This window comes from Protopterus annectens, chromosome 6.part0 (genome assembly GCF_019279795.1).
Source record: "Protopterus annectens isolate FY-2018-M chromosome 6.part0, PAN1.0, whole genome shotgun sequence".
NCBI lineage: Eukaryota > Metazoa > Chordata > Ceratodontiformes > Protopteridae > Protopterus > Protopterus annectens.
Window position 1 is genome coordinate 834,835,715 of NC_056737.1, and position 25,225 is coordinate 834,860,939.

Below are 25,225 nucleotides of genomic sequence, written 5' to 3' on the forward strand. Positions count from 1 at the left end.
AAGTGTTAAACATCATGCCAAATTCACCATATTTAGAAGATCACTGAAAAAAGCAGACAAATATGGACTGTTGAAGAGTTAAAAAGGATCCTGTTCTCCTTGGTCAAACAGTCTTGAATCAACGATAAACTTCTAGTCATTATGTTTTACACGCACACACACAAACACACACACACACACACACACACACACACACACACACACACACACACACACACACACACACTACACAGCATGCAAATTACTGTAGCCAGCTCATTAGCATGAAAGTGATGTATAATTGTCTATGGAATCCCTACTATTTGGCAAGTCCATGAATAGCATGCTTGCTTTGTCAATGTGGGTTCTTGTTGACTTCTGCTACAGATGACTTTTACTTCAGCTATAGTATTTAACTTGGGCGCTTCACATTGGTCACAGTTGCACAACTGTGGAGTTAGTATATAAAGCACTGGAGATGTAAGTAATCAGTAACCCCCCAATGAAATGATTGCTTGAATCTGAAGTGATGTATCCATCGAAGGCATGAGTTAAGTCTTGGACAGGACAGGACAGTAAGGACAATGCAAAATTAACTTTCTTTTTCATTACATTCCCTGCCTGAGATAGAGTGCATACCTTGGAAAGTGGTGCAAAGCGTGTTTTTGCTTTAGTTGGTTTAGGTTTACTAGATGTAAACCAGATGTAGGAAAAAAAGACTAGTTTACTTTGGTTCATAGGTAGGTACTAGGCTATTGGCCCTAGGGCCGATATAAGCCTAGCCAAAAAGGTACCCCAGCTTGTTAAAATGATGGTTTAAGTGTGACGTATTTGTTTGCAGACAGGATCATTTTATTATGGGATGGAATCCATGAAATGCATTCTGTTATTTTTTTTTGATGATTTGTCATACAACAATACATATTCCTACACGTGTGTATTATATGTGTGCACATACACACACAAACATATATGTGATTGTATATAATAAAAGCAAAATGTTATACATAATATTTTTATCTATACATAAGTGCACATAAATATCTGTATATACAATATGGTTACCAGTACTGTGGCACAGTGACTGCAGAACCTGGGAGAAACATTGCTGATTATCGCACTGTGCCTGCTGATGGCTTTAACAGGGGAGTGTCACAGAATTAAAATAGAGGACAGACAGGCAAACAAGAGAGAGAGAGAGGGACAGAAGCAACTCTCCGTGGCAACTAAAGAGGAGCAGCAGCTGCCTCTAGGGTCCACCTCAAGGCCACAACCTCTGGATTCAAATTCCTGGACCTCTGTTTGTGCACAATGTTGTGAAGAGGAGCCTTCCTGAGCTATGTGTGAGGGTGAAGACAGTCTGGAAAGCATTGCCTCTTGGATGCAAAGTTAAAAAAAGAAGAGAAAGTGCCTAAAGCCCGAAACCTGAATGGAAACAAAATTTTCCAGTGTGTGTGTGTGAGTTAAGAAAGGAGGGAGAAAACCCCACCAAGTGTAAATATTACAAACACCACAACAGGCAGCTTGTTACTAGATGGGATTTATTGAAATACAGGGGCACACAGAGAAGGCTATCAGCCATAACCATCCTTGTGGGTTAACTGCTAGTAAAGATATTTTTGAATTTGTTACACACAAAAAATGTAGTTTATATTAACAACTGTTTATAGCTTTGGTCTGCTTTCATTTTTTGAACTGTTTTTCAAAATGCATTTATGCTGGCTGAATTAAGTATTTTTATTTAATGTTGTTAAAAGATAAAGATTGTTGTGCCGGTACAACATGAGTTGACCTAAATCTTATTGAGTTATCAAACTGTGGCAACAACGGGCAAGGTTTTGCTGTAAACTTTTACTTTCTAAGCCCAGCTACCAGACAGCAAATGTTCTGCCTGACTTTTTTTTCCCACCCTAGAAAGGAATGGAGCATTACTGTGTGAAATGGTACTTACTGTTCAACTCATCTGTGAAGCTGGCTTTTCTTAACAGGTATGGTCAGCTGCATGAGTGGTACAAAATCCCTTCAGCCCATATGGGGATTTGGACTAACATAGGTGATCTACTTGTTAGCGAGAAGAGTTTCTTACTTAAAAGGGAAATTATGCCTTGGATGAAGCTAAGGAAGAGTAGTCACTTAGGGTTCACAACCGAACATTCACCATAGATAAATCTATAAAATCACAGACTGCTAAATTAATACATATGTGAAAGTGTGGCTAGAACCTCAAATTACATGAGCAAATTTCTAAGAATCTGCTTAGTAAACAAATTTAAATGGGCAGTTCCTAGCAACGTACGAAAATGTATATCTCAAAGTGACCCTAAGTTTTCTGAATGGGTAGTTATTGCAATAGAACATCTGTTAACTGAAAGTGCAAACTCTGACTCATAATTGCAAGCACCAAGGGCTAATAATAAGCCTCTACCTAAATATGCTGCTTTGCCTACAAAGGGAAAATGCTACCATCTCAGCTGTTTTTTTTCAACTGTTCTACAAAACAGCACACAGCTAAATACTGCAATTATTTGCAGCAGTACTGTACCTGTGCAAAATGCTGAGGCAAGAAAACCTGAAAGCATGCCTGTGGCATGTGATATTCCTGAACCTTTAAATTACTAGAACTATAAAGACTGTTTTTTGCCAATGTGTCATTACTAATTTTGCTACTGTGGTAGAAAGGAACAGACTGCAAGGGTTGTTGGACTCTAACAGCATGATTACATTAGTCAGACCACAATATAACTGCAAGCATAAAACAACTAGCAAACAGACTATTTAAATAATCTGCCTACATGAAGAGAAAATGAATATCCTATATGACAGGTAAAAATAGAAACCCTTCTAGGTGAAGTGTTAAGAGTAGCTCTACAGCCCAACTTAATGAGCGAGGTAATAATTTGCTAAGACTTTCTCCAATTCAAGAAAAATGTTTTCTTAGTAAGGTATTTTAATTCTGTGGTATGATAAGGCTCAAAGGGAGTCGGATTCAATTTTCTATAATAAACTACATGTATCAAAGATATAATGGATATTGGTCTCAGCAAGAAGGTGCTCATGAAGAAGGCTACACAATAAACACAACTATCAAATGACAATCTCACTCTTAGTGGAAGTTAAGCATGGCTGGAAAATGCACTTTAATGGAGGAATAACATAACACAGTCTTGAAAGAATGGTTTAGATTCTCAAGAACTGCCATAGCACAAGCAGAAAAGGGGTCTAGGCCTCTGGGACTAGCCCACAGCAGAAGCATGCGCATTGTCTGCACAAGTTTTCCTCACACTGGGAATTTGAGAAAGAGACCGTACATGAACTACCCTACTAGAAAAGAATGGTTGTCAACAACTGCTGCAATGGGAGAAATAAGCAGCAAGTCAGAAGTAGTAATGCACAGGCTAGACTTGTTTGCTTTATGAGAAAGAAGCATTCTTATGACACTGAAAAACAGGGGCTTCTCTAACAGATGAAGCAAAAGAGGAAAACAGGTCTGCTGGGACCAATAAAGAACTAAGCAAACAATTTTGGCAGTATAAAAGTTTGACATTCTGGATGAACTTTATTATCCTAGGAAATAGGAGAACATATCACAGGAATACATCGGGCAATGTGTAGGTTGGAGCACACTTCAGAGGTTTCCCACCAAGGGAATAAGGAAGAAATCCCAGCACTTCTTGTTGGTCAGGTAGGCAAACATATCTCAAATGGGTTTTCCCAATTCTGGAAAATCTTTCTAATCAACAATGAAATGAAGAACTACTTGTGTGGTAGGAACAAGCAGCAGTTTAGCTTGTCCACCAAGAAAATTTACTCTTGAAGGATGGCACAGAAAATGGTTGCTGGGCATCATCCATTCCCACACTCAGATTCCTAGCATAAGGGGTAAGATCAGATTCCTCCCTTTCTTGTTGATATACAAATGCCATATTGCCCATCTGTATAGTTCAAATTGATGCAATGAGGTATTCTTGGTTGCTTATAGGATGGGAGGGACTGCTATCATCTTCAATACAATGATGTGTAGGAAAAGTTCCAATGATGTCCATACACCATGAACTGTCTAACAACTGAACTGGTCTCATTCTACCTCACAGCCAATTCATGTATACAGACTGTTGCCACAAAGGGAGAACATGACAGGGACTGCTGGCAAACATTGCTGGTGTCCATCTGCAGTGTTACATGGCACTTGCAGTCCTACAAGACATGAATTTAACACTCCAGACAAACTGCTGAGACCACTGGAACTAAAGGGTCTACTGAATAACTCAATGGAATCTCACAGGAGGAACTATAGTTATGTCTGCCATCATGACAGCTAGTTTCTTAAGGCACAAATGAGCTGCCATTGTGAAGAACAGAAGATCAAAAATCTATGCTTGGACAGCTTGAATTTTGTCCATGGAGCGTATTGTTCTGCATAACTTAGTTGTTCAGACTGCAACGTATAAACATAAGTAATTGAACAGGTTGCAGATGGGCTTTTGCTAGGTTTGGTGTTATTCCCAGAAAATGATATGAGCTCTTCAGAGACATTTTCACTAACATAAAGTGGTGTATAAGGGGGTTAAACTAAGAGTCAGTTAAACAAAGGAACACTTTGGCTCCCTATGAAGTAAGTGTGTTGCAGTTGCAGACATGCATTTGCTGAACATTCTGAGATTAATAGGCCTTCTGCACCATGTGATATGGACAGGGTGTTGGGTCAGCTGGCCTGCCCTTTAATGCATCTGCTAGAATACCCTAAAACATGGGGTCATCAAAGGGAAGGCACAAGGGAATAATTTTTTTCTCATAATGTACACTGACTGAGGCACTTCATGGCAGAGTCTATGTGCTTGCTCTTACATATTGTCTTCATATGCACCTTTAGAAGATGCGAGAAAGAAGACTACTTCCTCTGGGGGAGCTGATGTGACCTAAGGGGAGCCACTGAAGTGCCTTGGTTCATCAGTCTTGGAAAACAAAACATGGGGCCCAAGATCTAACAAAAGTAAATATTGAGTGAAAGGTAAGGCTGGTACTCTGGCAGGGTATAATGTGAAGCATATGCCACAGCACAGAAAAGTGTTGGCTGAGAACTGACAAAGACATTAGCCCTGAAGCAGTGTCAGTCAAACTTCAGGCACTGAAACAAAAGGTTTGGGTGTTATCACCAATAATTCAAGGCTGAGAATTGGCTCAGATGTCAACACTGTGGTTGACAGTGTTGACATAAAAAAAGTCGAGACTGACAGTGACACTGAAGTTAGCAAGATCAGAATGAAGACTGTAGATGCAAAGTCCAAAACTGATGTCTTGGTAACAAGCAAGGGTTAGCACATTAATACCAAAAAAAGTCCTGTCAATTTTAGTCTTTTCAGGGATGATAACAGAAACATGGGGACCAGTGAAAAAAACTTTGGTGTCCTAGCCTGAAGGAAAAGATATGCCAGAACATTTCTGCTGGATTGGACATAAGACCTCAACAAACTTATCAATAATTCTACACCACAGATATGGGTCCTAACCACAATGTTTATGGTCTACACATCAAGGATTCTACTATGATGGCAACCTCCTTTGAGGCAACAAATCAGCAACCATCAAACTAGTGGGAGAAGTAACTTATAAAAATACTATGACATGGACACCTTCATAACCTTCACAGTAATAGAAGAAACAGATTTTTTTCAATACCTTTAATGGCAGCTTTTGTAACAGAAGATGCCATAATCCTTGAAACTTTCTCAGACACAGCAGTGGAGCTTCACTGACACTTAAGTAGCTTACTCCTTTTTTTATGAGACTACCACGTAATCTTCTGCGGGCATAGAGGATGATGGCGTAGCTGGTCTCATTGACAAAGTTGTAGTGGACTTGATGGAACCTTGTAGGTCAGAACTTTTAACTGACAAGAAATTGCAAAACTGTAACCTGTCATTTCTGTGGAGTGTGGAGGTAGAAAAATCTATGTAAATGTTATACTTGGAGAGGGAATGACTATTCCTTAGATATATTTTGCACCCCCTTGCCTGTGCAGTGGGGGGTTTTCTCACCACAGGAACATTTCTGTAATCCATACTCCATGGTTAAACAAAGGCAGCCACCCAAAATGCTGTAACCACAACTGAACAAGTTCAGTACCAACAAGTTACTCATTCATTTGAAAGCAAGACAGAACAACTTCAAACTTAGAAACATTAAAAAAAATATTTCCACAAAAGACGCAGAACTCAAACTGGAAAAAGCCACATTAACAATACTACCCATAAGCAAGGAAAATGGTTTGAAAAGACAAAATGGAACTCTTAGAATCAATACTACATAAAGAGAAAATGTAAAACAGTGTACCACATGGTAATGCTAAAATTGTTAAAGAAAAAATAGTTACAAAACTCTCCACAGAAATTCTGACAGGAAAATTTATCAGAATTGCGCAATAGTAATAAAAAATTACAAATTAGATCAATGAAGACAGATTCAAGAAAGATAATAAATCACTAGAGTGCCTTTAAAACAAAACTAAAAGTGGTCTATGGCCATCTAGAGAAAAAAAAAAAAAAGAAGTTATGTATTACCATAACGTTCCATCTGTGTTGTTAATCTTCTTTCATTCATCACCAATGGGGTTCGGTTCCAAGCCCTCAGAACAGAGTTGGCCTAATACCAAGCTCACGCCAGCCAAAAAACTCTCGAGCTAAGCTTCTACCCACAATGCCCTTCTCCCTGTTACCTCAGATCAAGTTTGCCTACTAGTAAAGCAGAGGCCATTTCTGCGCAAATTCCCTACAACACCACCTGGACCCAAAGTATCCGCCAGGAGCCTTTGGCGGGGAATGGATGGTGGGAAGTGATGAATGAAAGAAAATGAACAACACAGATGGAACATTATGGTAAGACACAACGTCTTTATCTGATGTTGTTAATCTTCTTTCCATTCATCACCGATGGGACAGAATCCCCAGCTACCTTATTATTCTTGGGCGGCCCTTATGGAAAAACATTCCTGAGAACCACTGAGCCGAAGGCAGCTCTCCCTCTGGAGACCACATCCAATTTGTAATGATTGATAAAAGTGTGGGGTTTAGCCCAAGTGGCTGTGTGCAAATGTCATCCATAGAAGCCCTGGAATGGAAGGCTACAGAAGTTGCCACAGATCTAGTGGAATGGACTTTAATCTTCTGTTCTTTTGCAAATGAGTAAATGCAGCATATGCAGTCCCTTAGCCATTTCAATAAAGTGACCTTGGAGACAGTTTTTCCTATTCTAGGTCCAGAGAAGGAAATGAACAGTTGGTCAGTCTTGTGTATTGTTTTGGTCCTGTCCAATAGAATTGCAGTTACCCGTGTACATCCAAGGAATGTAAGCAGTATTCCCATTTATTAGAAAAGTTTGGGAACAACACTGGAAGATCAATAGACTGATTGATAGAGAAATCAGAAACAACTTTAGGAAGAAAGGATGTTTTTTTCTCTGGAGTGATATTCTGTCCTTGTGAAAAATTAGGCAGGGTAGTTTGGTGTACAAAGCCTGCAACTCTGAAACTCATCTGGTTGACGTGATGGCTGCCAAGAAGAGAGATTTCCATGACAAGAATTTGAGGTCACAATTTGCTGCGGGTTCAAAGGGGTTGAGTCAAAGACTGGAGGACTAGCGTAACGCTCCAAGGCTCTATAGGCTGTCTGATTGGAAGTCTGATGTGAGAAACTCCTTTGAGAAAGGAGTAATATAAATGCAGTGATATGAGTGGAGTACCATCCAACCCATTATGATAATTTGAAATCGCTGCCAAATGTACACATATGGTAGATGCTGTTGCTCCATCTTCAAAACTTGGATAGATACTGCAAGATCTCTGTGACTGGGGCTGAATACGGGTCTAGCATCCATTCCTTTGACCAAATAGAGAACCTTTTTGATTTGTCCCAATATAGTCTCCTGATGGATGGTTTATGAGAAGCCAGAAAGATATTATGAACAGGAGAGGGGAGGTCATCCTGCCTGGTAAGTAGCGGAAGTGGAGAAACCAAGCTGTCAGCTTGAGACTGGACAGATTTGGGTGAGTCAACCCTTGTGGGTGAGAGATCAGGTCTGGAATAGGGTCCAGAATCCACAGTGGGTACAGGAGATGAGGCCGAAGGAAGGGGAACCAAACTTGGCGAGGCCAGAATGGGCTATGAGGATCACTTTGTATTTCAACCGAATGGCTTTCTTTATGAATTGTGGAATTGGAGGAATAGCGAGATAGGCATAAAGAAGTCTCGTGGGCCAATCGTGAACCAGAGCATCCCACGGGGACTCCTGCTTTGGGGGGAATAGGGCAAAATAGCTGCTGCATTTGTTGTTTGAAGGGGAGGCGAAGAGGTCCCAGCAAGGCTGGCCCCAACGGCTGAAAATTTCTGCTGCTATTCTTGGATTTTGAGACCACTCATGGGGCAAGAGAATACATCTGCTCAGCTTGTCCGCAATCACACTGGAGCTCCCCAGGATATGCATTGTTATCAGAAAGCTGTTGGAATCTATCGCCCATTGCCAAATTCTCATGGCCTCTTGACACAGGGGGTAGGGATTTGGTTCCTCCTTGCTTGTTGATATACCAGACTACTGACATATTGTCTGACTGAATTGCAATTGTTCCAGAGGGGAGAACCATTGGAATGCTTGCAACACTAACAGCACCGCTCTCAGTTCTACAGCATTGATATGCAGGTTGGCCACCAGTGTGGACCACGCGCCTTGGAATGTATTTCCCTGGAAATGGCCCCTTGCACCCTATCAGGGAAGCATCCATGGTCACAATGGCCTTGGGCTGAGGAGGCTGGAATGGGCTGCTCCAAAACTCTGTGCCTGGCCTCATCCATCAAAGAAGGTCCTGTTTGTAACAGTTGGTTATCCGGATCTGAAAACATAGAGAATGATGGTTCGGGAGCCACTGAGACAGCAGAAGCCATTGAAGGATTCGCATGTGCAATTTTGAAAGAGGCACTATAGGTATGGAAGCTGCCATGGATCCTAAGACCTGAAGGACCTCTCTCACTGAGACTTTGTTTCGACAGAGTATCACCCGGACCTGAAGCCTCAACCTCTGGAGTCTGTGAGCTGGGAGTGACACCAGACAGAATTTATCAGAGCAGTCTTTGACACCTGGTCCTATCTGCTGGGCCGGAGTAAGGTTGGATTTCTTCCAGTGCACAGTTATCCCCAAAATTTCTGCCACAGAAAAGGTGTATTGCAGGGTTGTTACTAGAAGATGCTTGGTGGGGGCGGTAAGGAGCCAATCGTCCAAACACGGAAACACACAGAATCCTTGCAGTCTCAAGTGAGGTGTGACCAATGCCATCCATTTTGTGAACACTCCGGGGGTTGTAGAGAGGCTGAAAGGCAGGGTGCAAAACTGATGACGATTGGCTTCTAGCCAGAAGTGAAGCAGACTCCTGGAGCGTTTGTCCATTTTGATGTGGTAATAGGCATCCTGGAGCTCTATCGAGCACATCCAATTGCCCTCCCTGAGAAAAGGGAGGATAGACTGAACAGTGACCATCTGGAATTTGGTTTGGGTGACATATTTGTTCAAACTGCTGAGATCCAGATTGGGTCTCCAGTCCCCTGTCTTTTTTGGCACCAAAAAGAATCTTGAGTAAAATCCAGATCTGCATTGGTCTGGTGGGACTAGCTAGATGGCTCTCTTTTGATGCAGCTTTTTTACTTCTGAAGCTGCTTCTTCCCTCTGACTGAGTGGAAAGTTTTGTTGGAAGTTTTGGATAAGATATGAGGGGAATGGTGTAACCTGTGGTAATGATATTCTGCACCCAACAATCAGTGGTGATAAGAGTGCCAGGCAGCTTGGTGCAGAGAGAAATTACCCCCGGCTGCTTCCAGAGGCAAGTAATCGGGCCGCTCTTCAGGAATGCTGGTAAGGCTGCCCAGAGAAGGAGTCTCTGGGACCTTGGTTGTGTGGACCCACTCTGCCTTGAAAGGGGCATCTTCCGAAATTGTTACCCCCTCTGCCCCTGGGGGTATCATCACCATGTGCGGCATGGAAAGGACCCTGAGATTTCTTGTGCCACATCTTCCCACTCCTCTGGTTCCTGGAAAAGGCATGTTGAAGGTTGGAAAAATGTAGACCTAAGGCAGACAGGGTCTTACCATCATGCTCACACCTGGCCAGAGTCCTTTACTTTGGAGCCAAACAGGGAAGATGCTTCGATGGGAGCATTCAGAAAAGAAGACTTGAAGAGGTCTGCAAGGTCACAAATGTGCATCCAGGCATGTCGTCTCATAACTAGGCCTAACCCGCAGCTCTAACTGCCCCTTCAGTTTGCATGTGAAAACAACCTCATGGACAACTGGAAATCCATTCCAGGGTTGCGAGCTGCGAGGTAACTTTGTCCCTCACCTCATCAGATACCTGCCCTGCGAGTGTTCCAGAGAGTTCAGAGATCAAGTCTCTTTGTAGCTTCGTAAAGTATGCCAAGTAGTTCAGGGACCGTATGGCAAAGGTCGCTGATGCAAAAACTCACTTCCCTAATTTGTCCACAGCCTGGGACTCTCTGTTGGGAGGGTGGACAGTAGGATTCTCCTCAGCTAGGTCCTTTTTAGTGGCCGCCGCCACCACCATAGCATCGACTGGTAAACCTCTGGACCAATGCGGGTGTTCCTCGGGCGGAGAAAGTATCTTATCAGGTCTCCAAGGGATCGCCTCAACAGAATCAGGGTTCTTCTAGGCATGCTGCACCACAAGATGAACTAGCTCATCTGCAGACTGGGTCACCAAAGAGGTTGAAGGCCGGGCATGGAAAGCCTGCAGGAACACGGACTCCTCAGAAGGATTGGTGGGCTTCCAGTCACCCTCTGTTTCAGCATTTCAAGGAGGTCTCCAAAGGAGACCATCAGGGGGTAACTGTGGGGACCCTTCACCATCATTAAAATCAGTGTCCTTTGTAACAAACTCCTCAGGTGAGTCTGTGTGCTTCCTCTTGCATGATCTCTTCCTCGACAGCCCTTAGTGGGGGCTTCTGAGGAGGACTTGGAAGAGTGGGCACCCTGGTACAGGGGGTTCCTGCGGCTTCCCTGCCCAGTGTCCCAGGAAGGTGGCATGTGGCAGTTGTAGCTCAGGGGGGAAAACTGGGGTTCCGACGATGGCACAATGCTTCCAGAAGCAAGAGCCCTCTTCATCTCACGAAAAGCAGGTTCGCCTGAAGAGGGATGGGAGCCTGGAGGCGAGAAGGACAAACCTGGAGCCGGGGTCACACCCCGCGCTGCCAAACCTGCTCCTAAGGATGGAGGCTCAAGCAGGATCGGAGCAGACAAGGCTTCCGGTACCGTGGACAAAACCGAAGAAATACTCGGGACCGTGCCACCGACCAAAGAGCCTGTAGCCAAATCACGGGGTTGAGGAAGGACTGGTTCAGTAGGAACTAAGGATCAAAGGGACGTGCCCGGAGCCAAAGTAAGGTCAACTACTGGCACCGAGATGGGGGGTTCTGAGAGAGACGGAGCAGGAGGTTTTGGAACTCAGGTGATCAAAGGAGGAGAATAGGATGGAGTCCGCAGAGAAGTTAATCCAAATCTCGTAGGAGAATGGGTCCTGGAAGGCATGGGTAACCCCCTGACTGCCAGCAGCTGATCCACAAGATGCACCACATCAAGTTCTGAAAGTCTCCTGGTGGATCCCAATGGAGAGTCTGGTCGGTCTAGGAATGGGCTATACACTTAGTCTAGAAACGGGTCTATGGACGGAAAGTATCGGGTCCATGGTGCGGGATCTACCAGCACCGATGTTTCAAGTTTGGAGACCAACAGCAGTGGAGTCAGATCTATCATTGTCGGGGCCGTAAGATAGCTCGGTGCTGAAGGGGCACTCGGAGCCAATACTGGAGGTTGAATCTTCATTGCAGAGATAGGCATCGAAGGTGTGCACTGTGCCAAAGTGGCACCCAGTGCCGAATTCTTAGTAGGTGTGGAGAGGTTAATGGTCGGTGCCGGAGACAATAGTATCAGTGTTGAAGCTGGTGCCAATATAGTAACAGTCGTAGTACCTGGAGCAGAGGAGGTCAGTGCCAACGAGGCAGATTTATGCTCCAAGGAAAGTTTTAGTACCTTAGGTTTCACAGACATGCCCTGGTCACCCGAGGGTGAAGAGGGGAACTGAATGGGGCCTTTTCTTATCCTTCCTAGGAGGGGTTGAGACCTCAGTCGCAGAAAGGGCCTCTGAAAAGGGCGACTTAAGTAGGTTCTTTAGAATCAATTTATTCTTGTGCTTGTTCAGAGTGGATTGGCTAAAACTTTGACAAATCACACAGGGGGGCTGCGCCAAAAGATGGGGTACCCCCAAGCAATACACACAATCATCGTGAGAGTCACTGTTCGGAAGTTTACCACTGCATGAAGTACAGTGCTTGAAACCCAAAGCACCCTTATCAGACAACATGACAAGTCACACACAACAAAGTCTTCAAATACAAATCCAATTTTACTTACTCTAAGTCTAATCCTAAACACCTACACACAGTATCTATCCAAAGAGTCAAAACACACAACTTGATAGAAAGGGACAGATTAGAAGAAATACCAGCTATGGTATTCAAGGAATACCACAAGGGTAAAGAGAGAGGGCTGTACCACCAATGGTACTTAAAAGATTACCAAATGGGTAGAAGGAAAGAGAGAAAGGAGTAAATCTTAACTATAAAGGTGCAGATCAATGAATATAAAACACTAGTGATAAAAAGACCAATTTTCTCAAAAAATATCAAACAGTTTTCACTTGGCTGACAACTTGGCTGAAACGTGGCTTTATAGCTACGCAGCAAATGAGATCTAAGGTAACGGAGAAGGGCATTGTGGGTAGAAGCTTAGCTTGAGAGTTTTTTGGCTGGCGCAAGCTTGGTACTAGGCCTACATGGGTCCGAGAGCCCGGAACCGAACCCCATCGTTGATGAATGGAATGATTAACAATATCAGATTGAGCATTTTATGTGGTAACAAAGATTTATAAATGGAGAGAAGAAAAGTTCATTATGAGGATCTGGAAATACTAAGCAGTCAGTGAAAGTCTGGACTACTCCCTAAATTATGTGTGCAAGCAGGAAACTAAGTATAGCTTCAGATTAACTCCACTAAATGTCAACTGTTATTTGACAGGTACTTTGCTTTACTACAATCTTCTTATCTGTCAGGTGTAAAACACTATCTAAGTTTTCAAATGTAGCATCCCAATCACTAAAAAAAAAACAAAGCAAAAAGATTATGGAGCCTAATGTTTAGAATACTTTACATAATGGATGGGGTTGCTCTAACCAGACTTTGCAAAATACTACTATGGCTTACCATGGAATATAATCTTACCTTTTTTTTTTTTTTTTAAGCAAGAAACATCTTTATTAAATTAACATGTATGGCATAGGCAATCTTACATTTATATAAATGAAAATAAACCATACAGACACAATCTCCGTGGCAACATTACAAACAATGCTGACATAACTGTAGCTGCAAACATTACGCATCACTTATAATATACCCAGTCATTGTCAAGTCAGCCATTACACAGGCCAGTGATGGCCAACCATTTGGGTTTGGTATGTCAAAAGCTCCTGGCACAAAATTCAGTGCACTTAACATAAGCAACGAATGCAGAAGCAGTGTCTTTGTTAACTCTGTCACCTTTAACACGTGTGTCATAGGTTTGCCATCACTGACATAAGCTCATTCAATTTTTGCTTTCTTTTAAACGGCATACTTCCTCTGCATGTATTGATCCCACACTTCACATTTTTTCCTATGTAATTTGCTCCTACTCTTTTCTAAAGATCCCCGTTCCAGTGGTTGTCTCTCTGTTACTATCTTTGCTACTTCTAGTAAAGTTGGTTTAGATTTTGATTTCAGTTTTCTAGTAATTGCTTTTTTGGCAGCCATCATAATTAGACTCAGCAAGGCTCATGTCTAGGCAATTCTGATTCTGTATCACAGCTCAAAAAATCATTTCCTTAGTTAAACCAATTTGCTCACACAGCATCTCTGACACAGCAGTCTGCAGGGAATCTTTAAAGTCTGCCAACAGATTACACTCTCAGAAAATCTGCTCCCCATTACCTCTCTTCTCCATCACACCTCAAACATTTGCTGTCTACTTGAGAAAAAATCTTTGGAGTTTACTTGGGGTATAAAAATACCTATGTAAACACTTCCAAGCAAAGATGCTAAATCTTATAGACTTTGTTGCACATTTGGGAGACATACATACATACATCTCTCCCCATTGTTTATTTGTGAATTGCTTATCCAGTTCCTCTGCCCAATTCTTACCTACCTCCTCTGACTGATTCTTATAGTTATGCAATATTTTATATGCTCTACTAATTATTACATTATTAATGGCAACTTCTGTTTTAGATTCTACTAAAAACTCTACCAGCGCTGATCTCTCTTTAGAACTATTTCTTTCTCTTTGCCTATACTCAAGATATCAACCTTTGATAGGGAAGGCAATCTCTAACCTGCAATCCAAATAAGTTCTTGGCTTCTTCCCATTCTATTACCTTTCCCTCTCTAGTTATTTGCTCTGGATACCTCAATTCCTTTGCCAGTTTTCTCCAATAAATTCCAGCCTCCTCTTGCCTAATGTCTGTATCCCTAACTGCAGTAATCCCCATCGACAAAATCTCCTTTCTCCATTCCCATGTTGGCTTAGTTCTAAAAATACTTTCTGCTACTTTATGAATATAACATCCTGTATGATTATTGTTATTCACCTTAAAGGTCTGCATCCAAAATCATAGTCTCTCCCACCCCCCCCATTTCATCATCTCTTTCCATTTTTAATTATAAATTTTCTGCTTGTGCTATGTATAGGAGCCTTAAATGTGTTGTTCTGAAATACCCCTTCAAATTGGGTATTCCTAATCTGCCCTGTTCTATTGGAAGAATAAGCTCATCCCTCTTGACTCTTGCCATTTTCACCTCCAAGACAATCATTCAACTCTATTAACTGCTATCTACAACTTCTCCTCTGGTTGATAAAAAAATATGCCTGTGTATAAGACTAAAGGGGCTAAAAACATTTTAACTGCTTGTATCTTACCATTGATATCCATATAACAGAGCTTCCATTTTCTCACTTTTTGTATTCTCTTTAGTATCTTCCTACATATCCTTAGCTGCTACACCGGAATCATTTTTAATCCATACTCCTAAATACTTAACTTTATATTGTCCCTATATATTGGATATTGCTGAACCAATATGTGTGTGGGTACATACTTTACCGCTATTGCCTTTGTCTTAGCTTCATTAATTTTGTATTCTGAAAATATCTGAAACAGTCTCAATATATTCCACAGCACTGTAATGTCCCTTTCTGGTTTTCACCTCCAATCCTTCATATATCACCCTAACCAACCTTATACTTTTATCAGGGAATGCAAATGCCTCCATTGCTCTGCTCATAACGTCCCAGCTTACTCTGTTAAATGCTTTCTCTGCATAAAAACCCACCAACAACAGTGTTATTTTCTTGCATTCTGCTTCCCTCTAGACCATCAGTGTTTTGTTAATGTTGTCAAATGTTTGCCTCCCCTCTACAAAACCACATTGATCCAGCTCTATAAATTTTAGCATCACTTTTGCCACTCTTTTAGCCACTACAGACAAACACTCTATAATAATGTTTTATATTGAAATGAGCCTGTATGAAGTTGGATCTGATGGAATTTTACCCTATTTAGATAATCAGCTACCATAGTGTTCTTCCAGGATGTTGGTACTTCTCCTCTTCTTAAAATACTATTAAAGACCGTCCAGATCTTTATCAGTTTTTTCCCTCCTAGCTTCCAATTCCATAGGTATACCATTTATTTCTGGGCACTTTCCTGTAGATTGGTTATACATCACCATTTTTATCTCATCGCCGCTTATCCTAACTGTTAGTTATTGGCATAATTAATTATTCCATAAACATTTCCATTTGTACCTTTTTTTTTTACTTCTATATTTATCTGCTTTATACATACTTCCCTAGAATTTCCAAAATATTTCTAATGCTTCTACAGAATCTCTTGTTATCTTCCTTGTTACAAGCTCCGTAACTTTCTGTTGCCAGAGCCATTGTGCTAAAAGTTTTTCTACTCTAGAGTTATCATAAAAAAAAAAAAAAAAAAAAAAAAAAAAAAACAGTTGCTTAACTGCATATTATCATGATAATCCCTTATTTTCTGTTTAATATTCTGCAGTTGCTCCTCCTCTTGTTCTGTGAGATTCCCCCTGTTGTGCAACACTAACATTTGCAAGTCCCTCAAAATAATTCTTGTTACTTTTTAACCATACTTCCCTTTCATTTCCAACCTATTTTTAAACTCCACTTTAATTGTATCCCATGCCCTACCTATATTTACAGAAGACATTTCTACAGTATCTTCTCCAATAGCTCCTGAATAATTTCTACTACCCATTCCTTAAATCCCTCTCTTTTCAACAGATTGGTGGGAAAGCTCCATGTTTTTACTTTAGTTATTAGTGGTACATGAGCTGAAATAGTTTTTGGGTAAGTATAAAGACCTTCAATTAAATGCACATGTTCCAGTGAAATGTAAAGTCCATCTAGCCTAGCCCATTGTATCTTTGGGAATAATATTTAAATTCACTCTGAACACCTAGTACTGAATTCACATCTTCCATGCCAAATATTTCCATACATTTCTTTAAAAATCAACCCTCCTGTTATATTTTCCCTTTCCAGCCCCCCAGACACACCTTCACTATTGCAAATCAAATCCCAGTCCCTACCTGTAATATTCCTTGCTGAAAGCTGATAATTTCTCCCACAATTTTCTTAAGCTCCAATAAAGCAGTTTTCTGTGGAATGCAAATATTTGCCAGTGTAATCCTCCTCCCTTGCCAGTAGCCCGTTAGTAGTACTACACATCTATTAGTCTTTTTATCCTCTTCTATTACTATTAGAACTCCTCTTGTAATTAATATAAGTACTCCTCTCTTCCTTTGCCCCAGGTATTCCACTGAATAACTATCATGAAAACCTTTCTTTATCGAACACACATCTTCAGTTCTTTGCAAGTGTGTCTCCTGTAGCATAACTAATTGTACTCTACATTTTTTACTATCATTCACTACTCTTTTCTTGTATTTATTTGTGAGACCATTAATGTTCAAAGACATTATAGAAAGCATCATATTCTTGTGAGGTTATTATTCCCATCTTTTATGTACAACAGCTATTTTGTTAAATGTCTAGGCCATATTTTTTGTGTTGCATGCATGCACTGTTTGGCAGGTTAATCTTTTGTACAGTTGTTTCTTGTCATCTCCATTTGGGCCTATGCAACATCCTACAGAACTTTTTTGTTTTATTCAAAACCCTCAAACATAAATACACACAGACACACACCCAATACCTCCTTAAAACCTATTAGCTTAACAACATACAAAACTATGCACACATCTTCAAATACTGAAGTTTTACTCTCCTAAAAGGAGCAAATGCTCCAAACTGATAGCCACACATGCACACTCAAGCTAACCTAAAAGAAATGTTATCTATGTCAAGATGCATTGTTCAGCCTGTGCTTCTATTAGGTTCTGTATGGTTTTGTCTTATTTTTATAGCTCTCTCAGCTGGGAAAACACTTGAATGTTTTCAGAAAACTTTTTCTCCAAGCCATTTCTCTTTATCAGATTGTCTGCTAGAGACATGAGAACCAGACACAAAACTGTTAAATGGAAAAAAATATATACCATTTAGTCCCCTATGCAAGAATGAGAAAAAGCACATTAATTTTTCTTTTGTCATGCTCCTTTAATCAGATATTTCAGTATTCCCATAATACTTAAAAACTGAAAAAAAATGTCTTTATAACATGCAAAGAAAATGTACTATTGAAATAGTACTATTATGGAAAATATTTGTTTTACTTACAGGTAATTCATCCTTCTCTTCCTCCCTCCCGAGTATTTTTCCAAACATTAATGACACGAAGTACAGCATATACTTTAGAGTGCTCTACAGTTTAACAAAGCCCAAATAAATCCAGCACTCCCAGATTCTCTTCTGTCATGTTTCACAAATATAATTATTTCTTTGTAATCCCACATTTGTCAATTTCCAAGTTACTGATTTTATTCACCAAACGCTAGACACAAAGTAGTACATATGCTTTAAAAGTCATCATACAACTTTTTAAATGTGCATAAATGAACTCTTTTCTAGTAAGTTAAACAAGTCCAGTATTTCCAGATTTTCTTGTTCTATTCCCGTTCATCTCCTTCTCCCAAATCCTGTCTCTGCTTCATTTCCAATGTACTCTTGATTCTTTCAGTCAACTGTTGTGCTTGTTCCCTCTCTCAACCATTTTTTTTTGAAACACTGGAAAAGGTTTCACTGGCACAGTCTCTCTGTGGTCTTTATTACCAGGAGAACGAGAAGCAGAATATCCTTCCATTTCACAGCTCACTTTTTGTTGGAAAAACTTATGTATTTTTTTTCTTAGCATGTACTTCAGCAAAAAAAAAAAGATTTTGTTCCTCCATGGAAAAACATTTTGAAGATAGCTCTGTACAGCAGTTTGAATCTCATAGGTAGGTACTAGGCTACTGGCCCTAGGGCCTATACAAGCCTAGCCAAAAATGTACCCTGGCTTTCGCCACCCAAGAAAATTATTTTCCTGTGCCCCTGTCAAGCAGAACCACAGAACTGATCCCCGGGGTGAATTTCCTATTACCCATCCAATCATCAAGATTTTTCTTGGAGAGTGCTAATGAGGAGCTCTGTTTGACATAGACAGGTAGTCTGTTCCAGAGTATGGGAAGTCTCTGGGACAGGAATCTATCCCTCCAGCATGTTCTGATTATTGTGGTGAAGGTTTAGGTCCCTAGAGAGTGTAGCTCGGAGGGATTGGGATTTCTTTAACTGGAGCATGGCCAACAGCTCTGGGTTTGACATAGCTTTGTATATTAAGCAGAGATCGTCTCTGAGTAGATGATATGCGACGGAGTAAAGCTGGAGTTTTTTGAGACGGTCTGCGTAAGGCATCTGTTTGAGGCCAATAATCCTTTTTGTGAGGTATTTTTGCGGCATTTCCAGTTGTTGTAGATGTCTTGTGAGGTATATACCAAAAGGGGCATTGTACTCTATAATGGGTCTAATGAGTGATGAGTAGAGGGGAACAATGACCTCTTTTTTTCTGGATGAGAAACCTTTTGTGATGAGGTATGCCACGTAGAAGGATTTCCTGACCACTTTGGCGATGTGATTATCAAATGAGAGACTACTGTCCACCTGTGTCCCAAGGTCTCTTATTACACTTTCAGTGTTAAGTAGACTACCGCCTATGTGGTAGTTCATGGGTACAGAATTTTTATCAAAGGGGATGACAGTGCACTTTTTGGCATTGAGCTTGAGACATGTCTTTGACACCAGGCATCTGTCTCAGTGAGGCCCTTTTGTAGGATGTCCACATCGTTAGGAGTTTCAATTATGGCTCCTAGTTTGCAGTCACCTGTGAATTTAGTTAGCCAAAGACCTTCTGTGTTAGGCTAACAGGAGAGGATCCAGGACTGAACCCTGTGGTACTCCGCTTGTCACTGGTATGAAGTCTGATTTGGAGACTGCTACTTTCACAGTGTGGGTTCTTTCAGTAAGCCAACTGGCAACCCATCTTGTGACATAGGGATTTATACCTAGTTTAGTGAGTTTATCTATAATTCCAGAGTGGGGGATGGTGTTGAACGCCTTGGTGAGATCTAGATAGGCTGTGTGAACCACCTTACCCTCATCTATGGCTTTGGTGACTACTTCAAAGAAGTATATCAGGTTTAGGAGACATGATCTGCCTTTTACAAACCCAAACTGTGTGGGGTCCAGGGTTTGGAGATCTCCAATGTCTTTGTTTATGAGTTCCATGATGATAGGTTCCATGGCCTTGCAGACGAGGCTCGTCAGGCTAATGGGGCGGTAGTTCCCAGGGTCTGTTGTGGCCCCCCCCCTTTGTGGAGTGGGATAACTGTTGAGGTGCGGCATTCAATGGGCACAAAGCCTGAGGTGAGGCTATGATTGAACATGGGACTTAGGTGGGGTGCCAGTTCATTCTGTAGTTCATGTAGAAGGCAGCCTGGGATGTTGTCAGGTCCCATGGATGCTGTGTTTTTGGCTTTGGAGAGTGAAGTTTTTACCTGTGCAGCCGTGATTACAGGAACTTTGCATTCTTCCGGTATAAAGATGGGTCCTTTAGGGGGTGAGAGGGGGGTATAAAGTTAGCACTGAACCTATCTGCCAGGATGTTGGCAATATCAGTTGGTTCTGTATATTTAGTGTCATTGTGCTGTAACTCAGAGCAGATCTGAGTGTTGCCATTGAGATTTCTGACATAGCTATAGAATGTTTTGTGGTTGTCTTTAGAATCAGTGGCAATTTTGTTTTCATAACTAGCTTTGGAGGATTTTATGAGGGATCTCAGCTTCTTACTGAGGCTGACCAGGGAGTTCCTCCAATCGTGGGATTTTACTCTTTTTTGCAACAGTTTCTTTCTTCTGTTGTAGAGTTTGTTTACGGCAGAAGACCACCAGACTGGCTTCCTTTTTTTGGAGGATGGCATCTTGGTTCTGTTAGGGATAGCACGATCCAAGCACTCGTGTAAGTGCTTATAAAGTGCATTTGTGTAGGATTCAGCAGTCGTACCTCTATTGTCCATCTGCATGGGTGTCATGAAGTTTGCCACTTCTGTCTTAAGAAGCGTGAAGTTGGCTTTGGAGAAATTTTTTACGGTTGTTTTCCTAATGGGGGGTGGGAGCGGGATGTGGATGTCTAGGGTGATTAGCTTGTGGTCGGATCTGACCAACGAGGAGCTGACCTCTGGTGTGGAACACTGGTCGCCCATGTTGGTGCTGACCAGGTCTAGGGTATTGCTGCCTCAGGTGGGGGTGTGGATAAGTTGATCCAAAGCGTTGGAATTGATGATTTCCAGAAAACGTTGAGCAAAAGAGTTGGTACATGAGTAGTTTTCCCAGTTAATGGTAGGGTAGTTGAAATCACCCATTATTAGAGTATTGGGTTGTACCTTAATATTTTCCAGTGTATCAAGAAAAGAGGACTGGGAATCCTGGGGCATGGTCGGGGGTCTGTAGCAAGCTACAATCTGGATTGCGCTTTTGCCCAGAGTTAGTTGAACTTGGATAATCTCGGATGCATTACGCTGAGCAACTAGCTTGGAGGTGTGGATATCCTTAATGAATATGGACACGCGGTCCGGGTTTGGTGGCCGAAAGGTGTGGTATGAATTATAGCCTGGCAATGCAGGGGTGCTCTCTGGAACTTTGAACCAGGTCTCTGTCACTGCACAGATGCCAATGTTCTCCATTTTAAGGAGTGCCTCGAGTGAGTGCATTTTGAGGTTTAGACTTCTAGCATTGAGTAGCATTACCCTCAGATTTTGCTTGCTTGTACCTGTTACGGTGGTGAATTTGTCATTTGAACCTTGCCTAAAAAAGGCACTATAGGGGTGGCAAGAGCCTTTGCCAGTATCCAGAATCCCAAGGGCGACAGGTGCAGGCCATCTCTGGCAAAGCAGCATGGTCTGTCGATCATGTCATCCCTGGCAGACAGATACTGGATTCCCTTAGAATGACACCAGAAGCTTAGCCAATTGTTAAAGTCAATCATTTTGTCCTTGTACTGTGGTGTCATTCTGGGTGATGGCAGGATGCTACACAGGGCTAGGGTCATACCGGCCTGGGCTACAAGATCAGAGAGCTACTCCATGTCTCTTTTCATGTAGTCCAGGGAGGTACGTCTCAGGTTATTCATACCAACATGGACAATGACAGAGTCATATTTGTACTTGTTGTGGAGTGACCTGAGTGCGTGCGTTATGTGGCGGATCCTGGCAACTGACAGGCAGCTGATAGTAATTTTTCCTTGTTTAGCCTGGTGAGTGGTACATCAGTGTGCCTGACTATAGAGTCACCTATGACTAGAGTGTTGGGTACATTATGCCTTATGAGCTGTAGTTGAGTGGCACACCGAGTATGTGGACTATGTGTCATTTGGGTTGTGTTGGGGGGTGGAGGTTGCTTGCATTTCTGCTTTGGAGGTCTCTGTTGTTTGGGCAGTCTCCATGAATGTAGGTGTGTGTTTTGTGGTTCTGTGTGTGTGTTTTGGTGGTGTAGGTTTTGAGGGACTATGTGATAAGTGTGGTGCGGTGCAAGTGTTTACCTTCTCCTCTTGACTGTCTTTGGTAAAGAGAGCTTTGCTTCCAGTTTGGCTATATAAGTGCATCTCTCACAGGTCGTAGTGTTGGGTGGTAGGAGGAGAGGGTTGTCTGTGTACATGAGGCAATTGCTGCATTGTCCCAAGATGCCCAGATTCATCAGGTAGACAGGAGAAAACACCGGGAGCTGACCTTTAGACATGCCTGAATAGGTGCTTATTTATTAAGTACTAAAAACTGCTTCTTGACATTCCTTGAATAATGGGATAAATTTACTCTTCTGCCTGGTATGCAATGAGTAATCATTCTCCAAAAACACTCTGCCGTCTTCCACTTTTAGTAGTTTGTCCTTCTGCCACAGTTTTATCAGAATCAACAACTCCTGCTGGTAAGATTGCATTTTTACTATTAAAGGTCTACATTGTTTTCTCACAGCCAGGTTTGGAGCATACGTACAATGTGCCCTTACAATTAACAATTCTGGTTGTAGAATACCAGTTCGGTTGCTTATTTGTGCTTTCTTAAAATTAATAGAGTTGGTTTCTTCCAGCTTCTAAGGTACAGCAGAAAATCTCAGGTTTTCCCTATGCGCTCTGTCCTCCAATTCCATTATCTTTTGAAACATCTCTTCTGCTGCAGTCTCATACTAAGCCAGCCTTTTCTTCATTTCAATCTTTGAGTTTTGCAGTTTTATCACCTAATCTGAATATCTGTTTAGAGCTTTTTCCATTCTTTCCAGCCTTTCATTGTTTGAGTTGATATACTCTCAATCAGTGTTTCATTTATTTTAATCAGGTCTGTGTGCAGTTGCCTTATACTTTCCACTAGGTTAGTGGAAGTCATGTCTGGAGCTTGTACTGCTTTTTGCTGAACAGCTACAGCACCCAGTCAGTGTTTTTTCACCGCCTTTTGTAGCCGATTTTCCTTCATGTCCTCTATATTTTTCCTGGCATACAGGCAATGCGCTTACTAGCCAGTTACTGGCTTTCTCTGCTAAGTTTCTGTTTTTACACTGACAGACCCAGAATTAATCTGTTACTCAATGTGCAGCCATCTAGGAAGTCCTATACAATCCAAGTTTCAATTCATACACTTGGTCAGAAGTGAATTTATTTGAGCTAGAGCTGCAGACTTTTACAAGGAAAAATCCAACTTTACTTAGTAAGGAATATTAAACTAAGCTGCAACTACTCAGTCTGTACAGCGTAACATTACAGGCTTGCTCATGGCAGGTGATGAACTGGACTAAATATTTTCAGAGGGAAGGTGCTGAGGGCCATGATGGAAACAGAACTTTATGTAATATTGCCAAAGTGCATCAAGCAACAACTTCTCCAGCTATAACGAATAGCAGAAATCTGGATGCCCATTCAACAATACAGCCTTTGTCCCAGAGTCTGAACTCATTATTAAAACAGGATTATGATGGTAGAGAAAAACACCCTACACCATCTTTCAGTGGGCCATACCCTTTATTTAAATGCTTGCACTTGTATTTATTATCTATATTAGCATGTCAGATTGCAAGCAATAAGATGTGATTTTGTAGCTATGATTAAACTGTCCCTTCTTTTCTATCCCATGTTGTCTTGAAACTCTAAACCCACCATTTTTGTAAACTTTAAGACCTCATTACTCTCTTGGCTCTTTTCAGCAAATACTTTCATGTGTTGAATTTAATTCAGATGGTCCTGTCCCCTTTCTTTTCCTAAGTTTTTTCTCCTAAGTCCCTACTACTTGAATGATTCTTCGTTTGCATCAATATTTTATATACATGTTCAAAGTTTCTATCAACTTGTCGTTTTACAAATGGCATTTAGTATAATTTTATTACTGACCTTCTTCATCTCGGCGTTCAAGTCCCTTCGTTTTTAAATCTGTGCAAATGAACTCTTCCTTTTTCTAGTAAAATAAGAGTTTGGTAAATGCGGAGGTTAGCAAAGTTTCTGATGAAAGTGTTACTTAAGTTATAAATGTTCCTATCTATATCAATAGACAGCAAGGAAAAACTGAAAACCCTAGATTCTACAGAATAACACAGCAAACACATGATAAAAATATACAGGAATGGTCAGCAGCACTAGAATCTTTTAGTGCTATACCATGCTAGCAAAAATTCTGACAGTACTGTTTCTTCTAAACAGTTTAGTGACTTACCCACTGCTGAATTTCCACTTCTCTGTGCTTGAAGTTGTGATATATGCAGTAGCAGCATCTGATGATTATAGTGTTACACTGTACTTCCTCTTACCATTCTTTTTGTGTGTGTGTTTACCTGCGCATACACCACCTTTAAGTAAAAAGGTTAATAAACATTTTATTGAAAGCATGGCCATAAAGCTGACTATCTGACAGCACTGCAGGGGTTCTGTGAGAAAGCATTTGCAGGTTTTAATGGACACACCCCTGCACATTCTAAGTAGTTTAGCCATTGGTATCTCTGGATGTAGGCATGCATTATTCCTGCAATGGCACCACCAAGGCAGAACTTGCATAGATGTATGCATTCACAGAAATAAAAGTTTACAAGCAGATTATTTTCAAAGTGCTAGTTTAAAAAAAAAAAAATAAAGAATGTCAACAGAAAAGATGAATTGTGGTACTTGAGGCTTCACCTGCTGTGGTTCACAAGAAACTATTAGGAACATTTTAATGTTACCATTTAAATAATAAAGAATATTTTAGCCTATTTAGACAACCACAGCACACCATGAATGAGTCAGTCTGGTGACTGCAAACTATTCTTCTAGTCCCATTCAGAAGCTGCTCTTATTGTTCTCTTTTCAAGTGAGTTTCTTCCCCTTTTAAATACAGATCTAGAAATTGCAAAGATATGAGAGAGACAGCTGTTTCTACCTGGAAAAGTATGGTTAATACATGCTGGCAAGACATGGGCTGATGTAATCTCCATCCACTAAAACAATACATCTAATTAAGACATTCTCTAGGTCTAAAACCAGGAGAGTCAAAGGTTCAAAAGTAGCTATGAGGCCTGCAGTCCAGGAGCCCTTTAAGGAACCTAGTATAACTTTCTTCCTCAAGTGTCTCAAAGC

General features: G+C 41.2%; 1 protein-coding gene across 2 annotated transcripts in view; it reads right to left on the bottom strand.

The window, feature by feature from the left end:
• Positions 1-25,225, bottom strand: part of LOC122804570 (cytochrome c oxidase assembly factor 8) — a 350,597-nt gene that overhangs the window by 115,856 nt on the left and 209,516 nt on the right. For both annotated transcript variants that reach the window (XM_044074516.1, XM_044074517.1), the window contains exon 3: positions 24,011-24,074. In XM_044074516.1, coding sequence (XP_043930451.1) covers positions 24,011-24,074 — 64 coding nt within the window. The remainder of the gene's footprint in view (positions 1-24,010; positions 24,075-25,225) is intronic.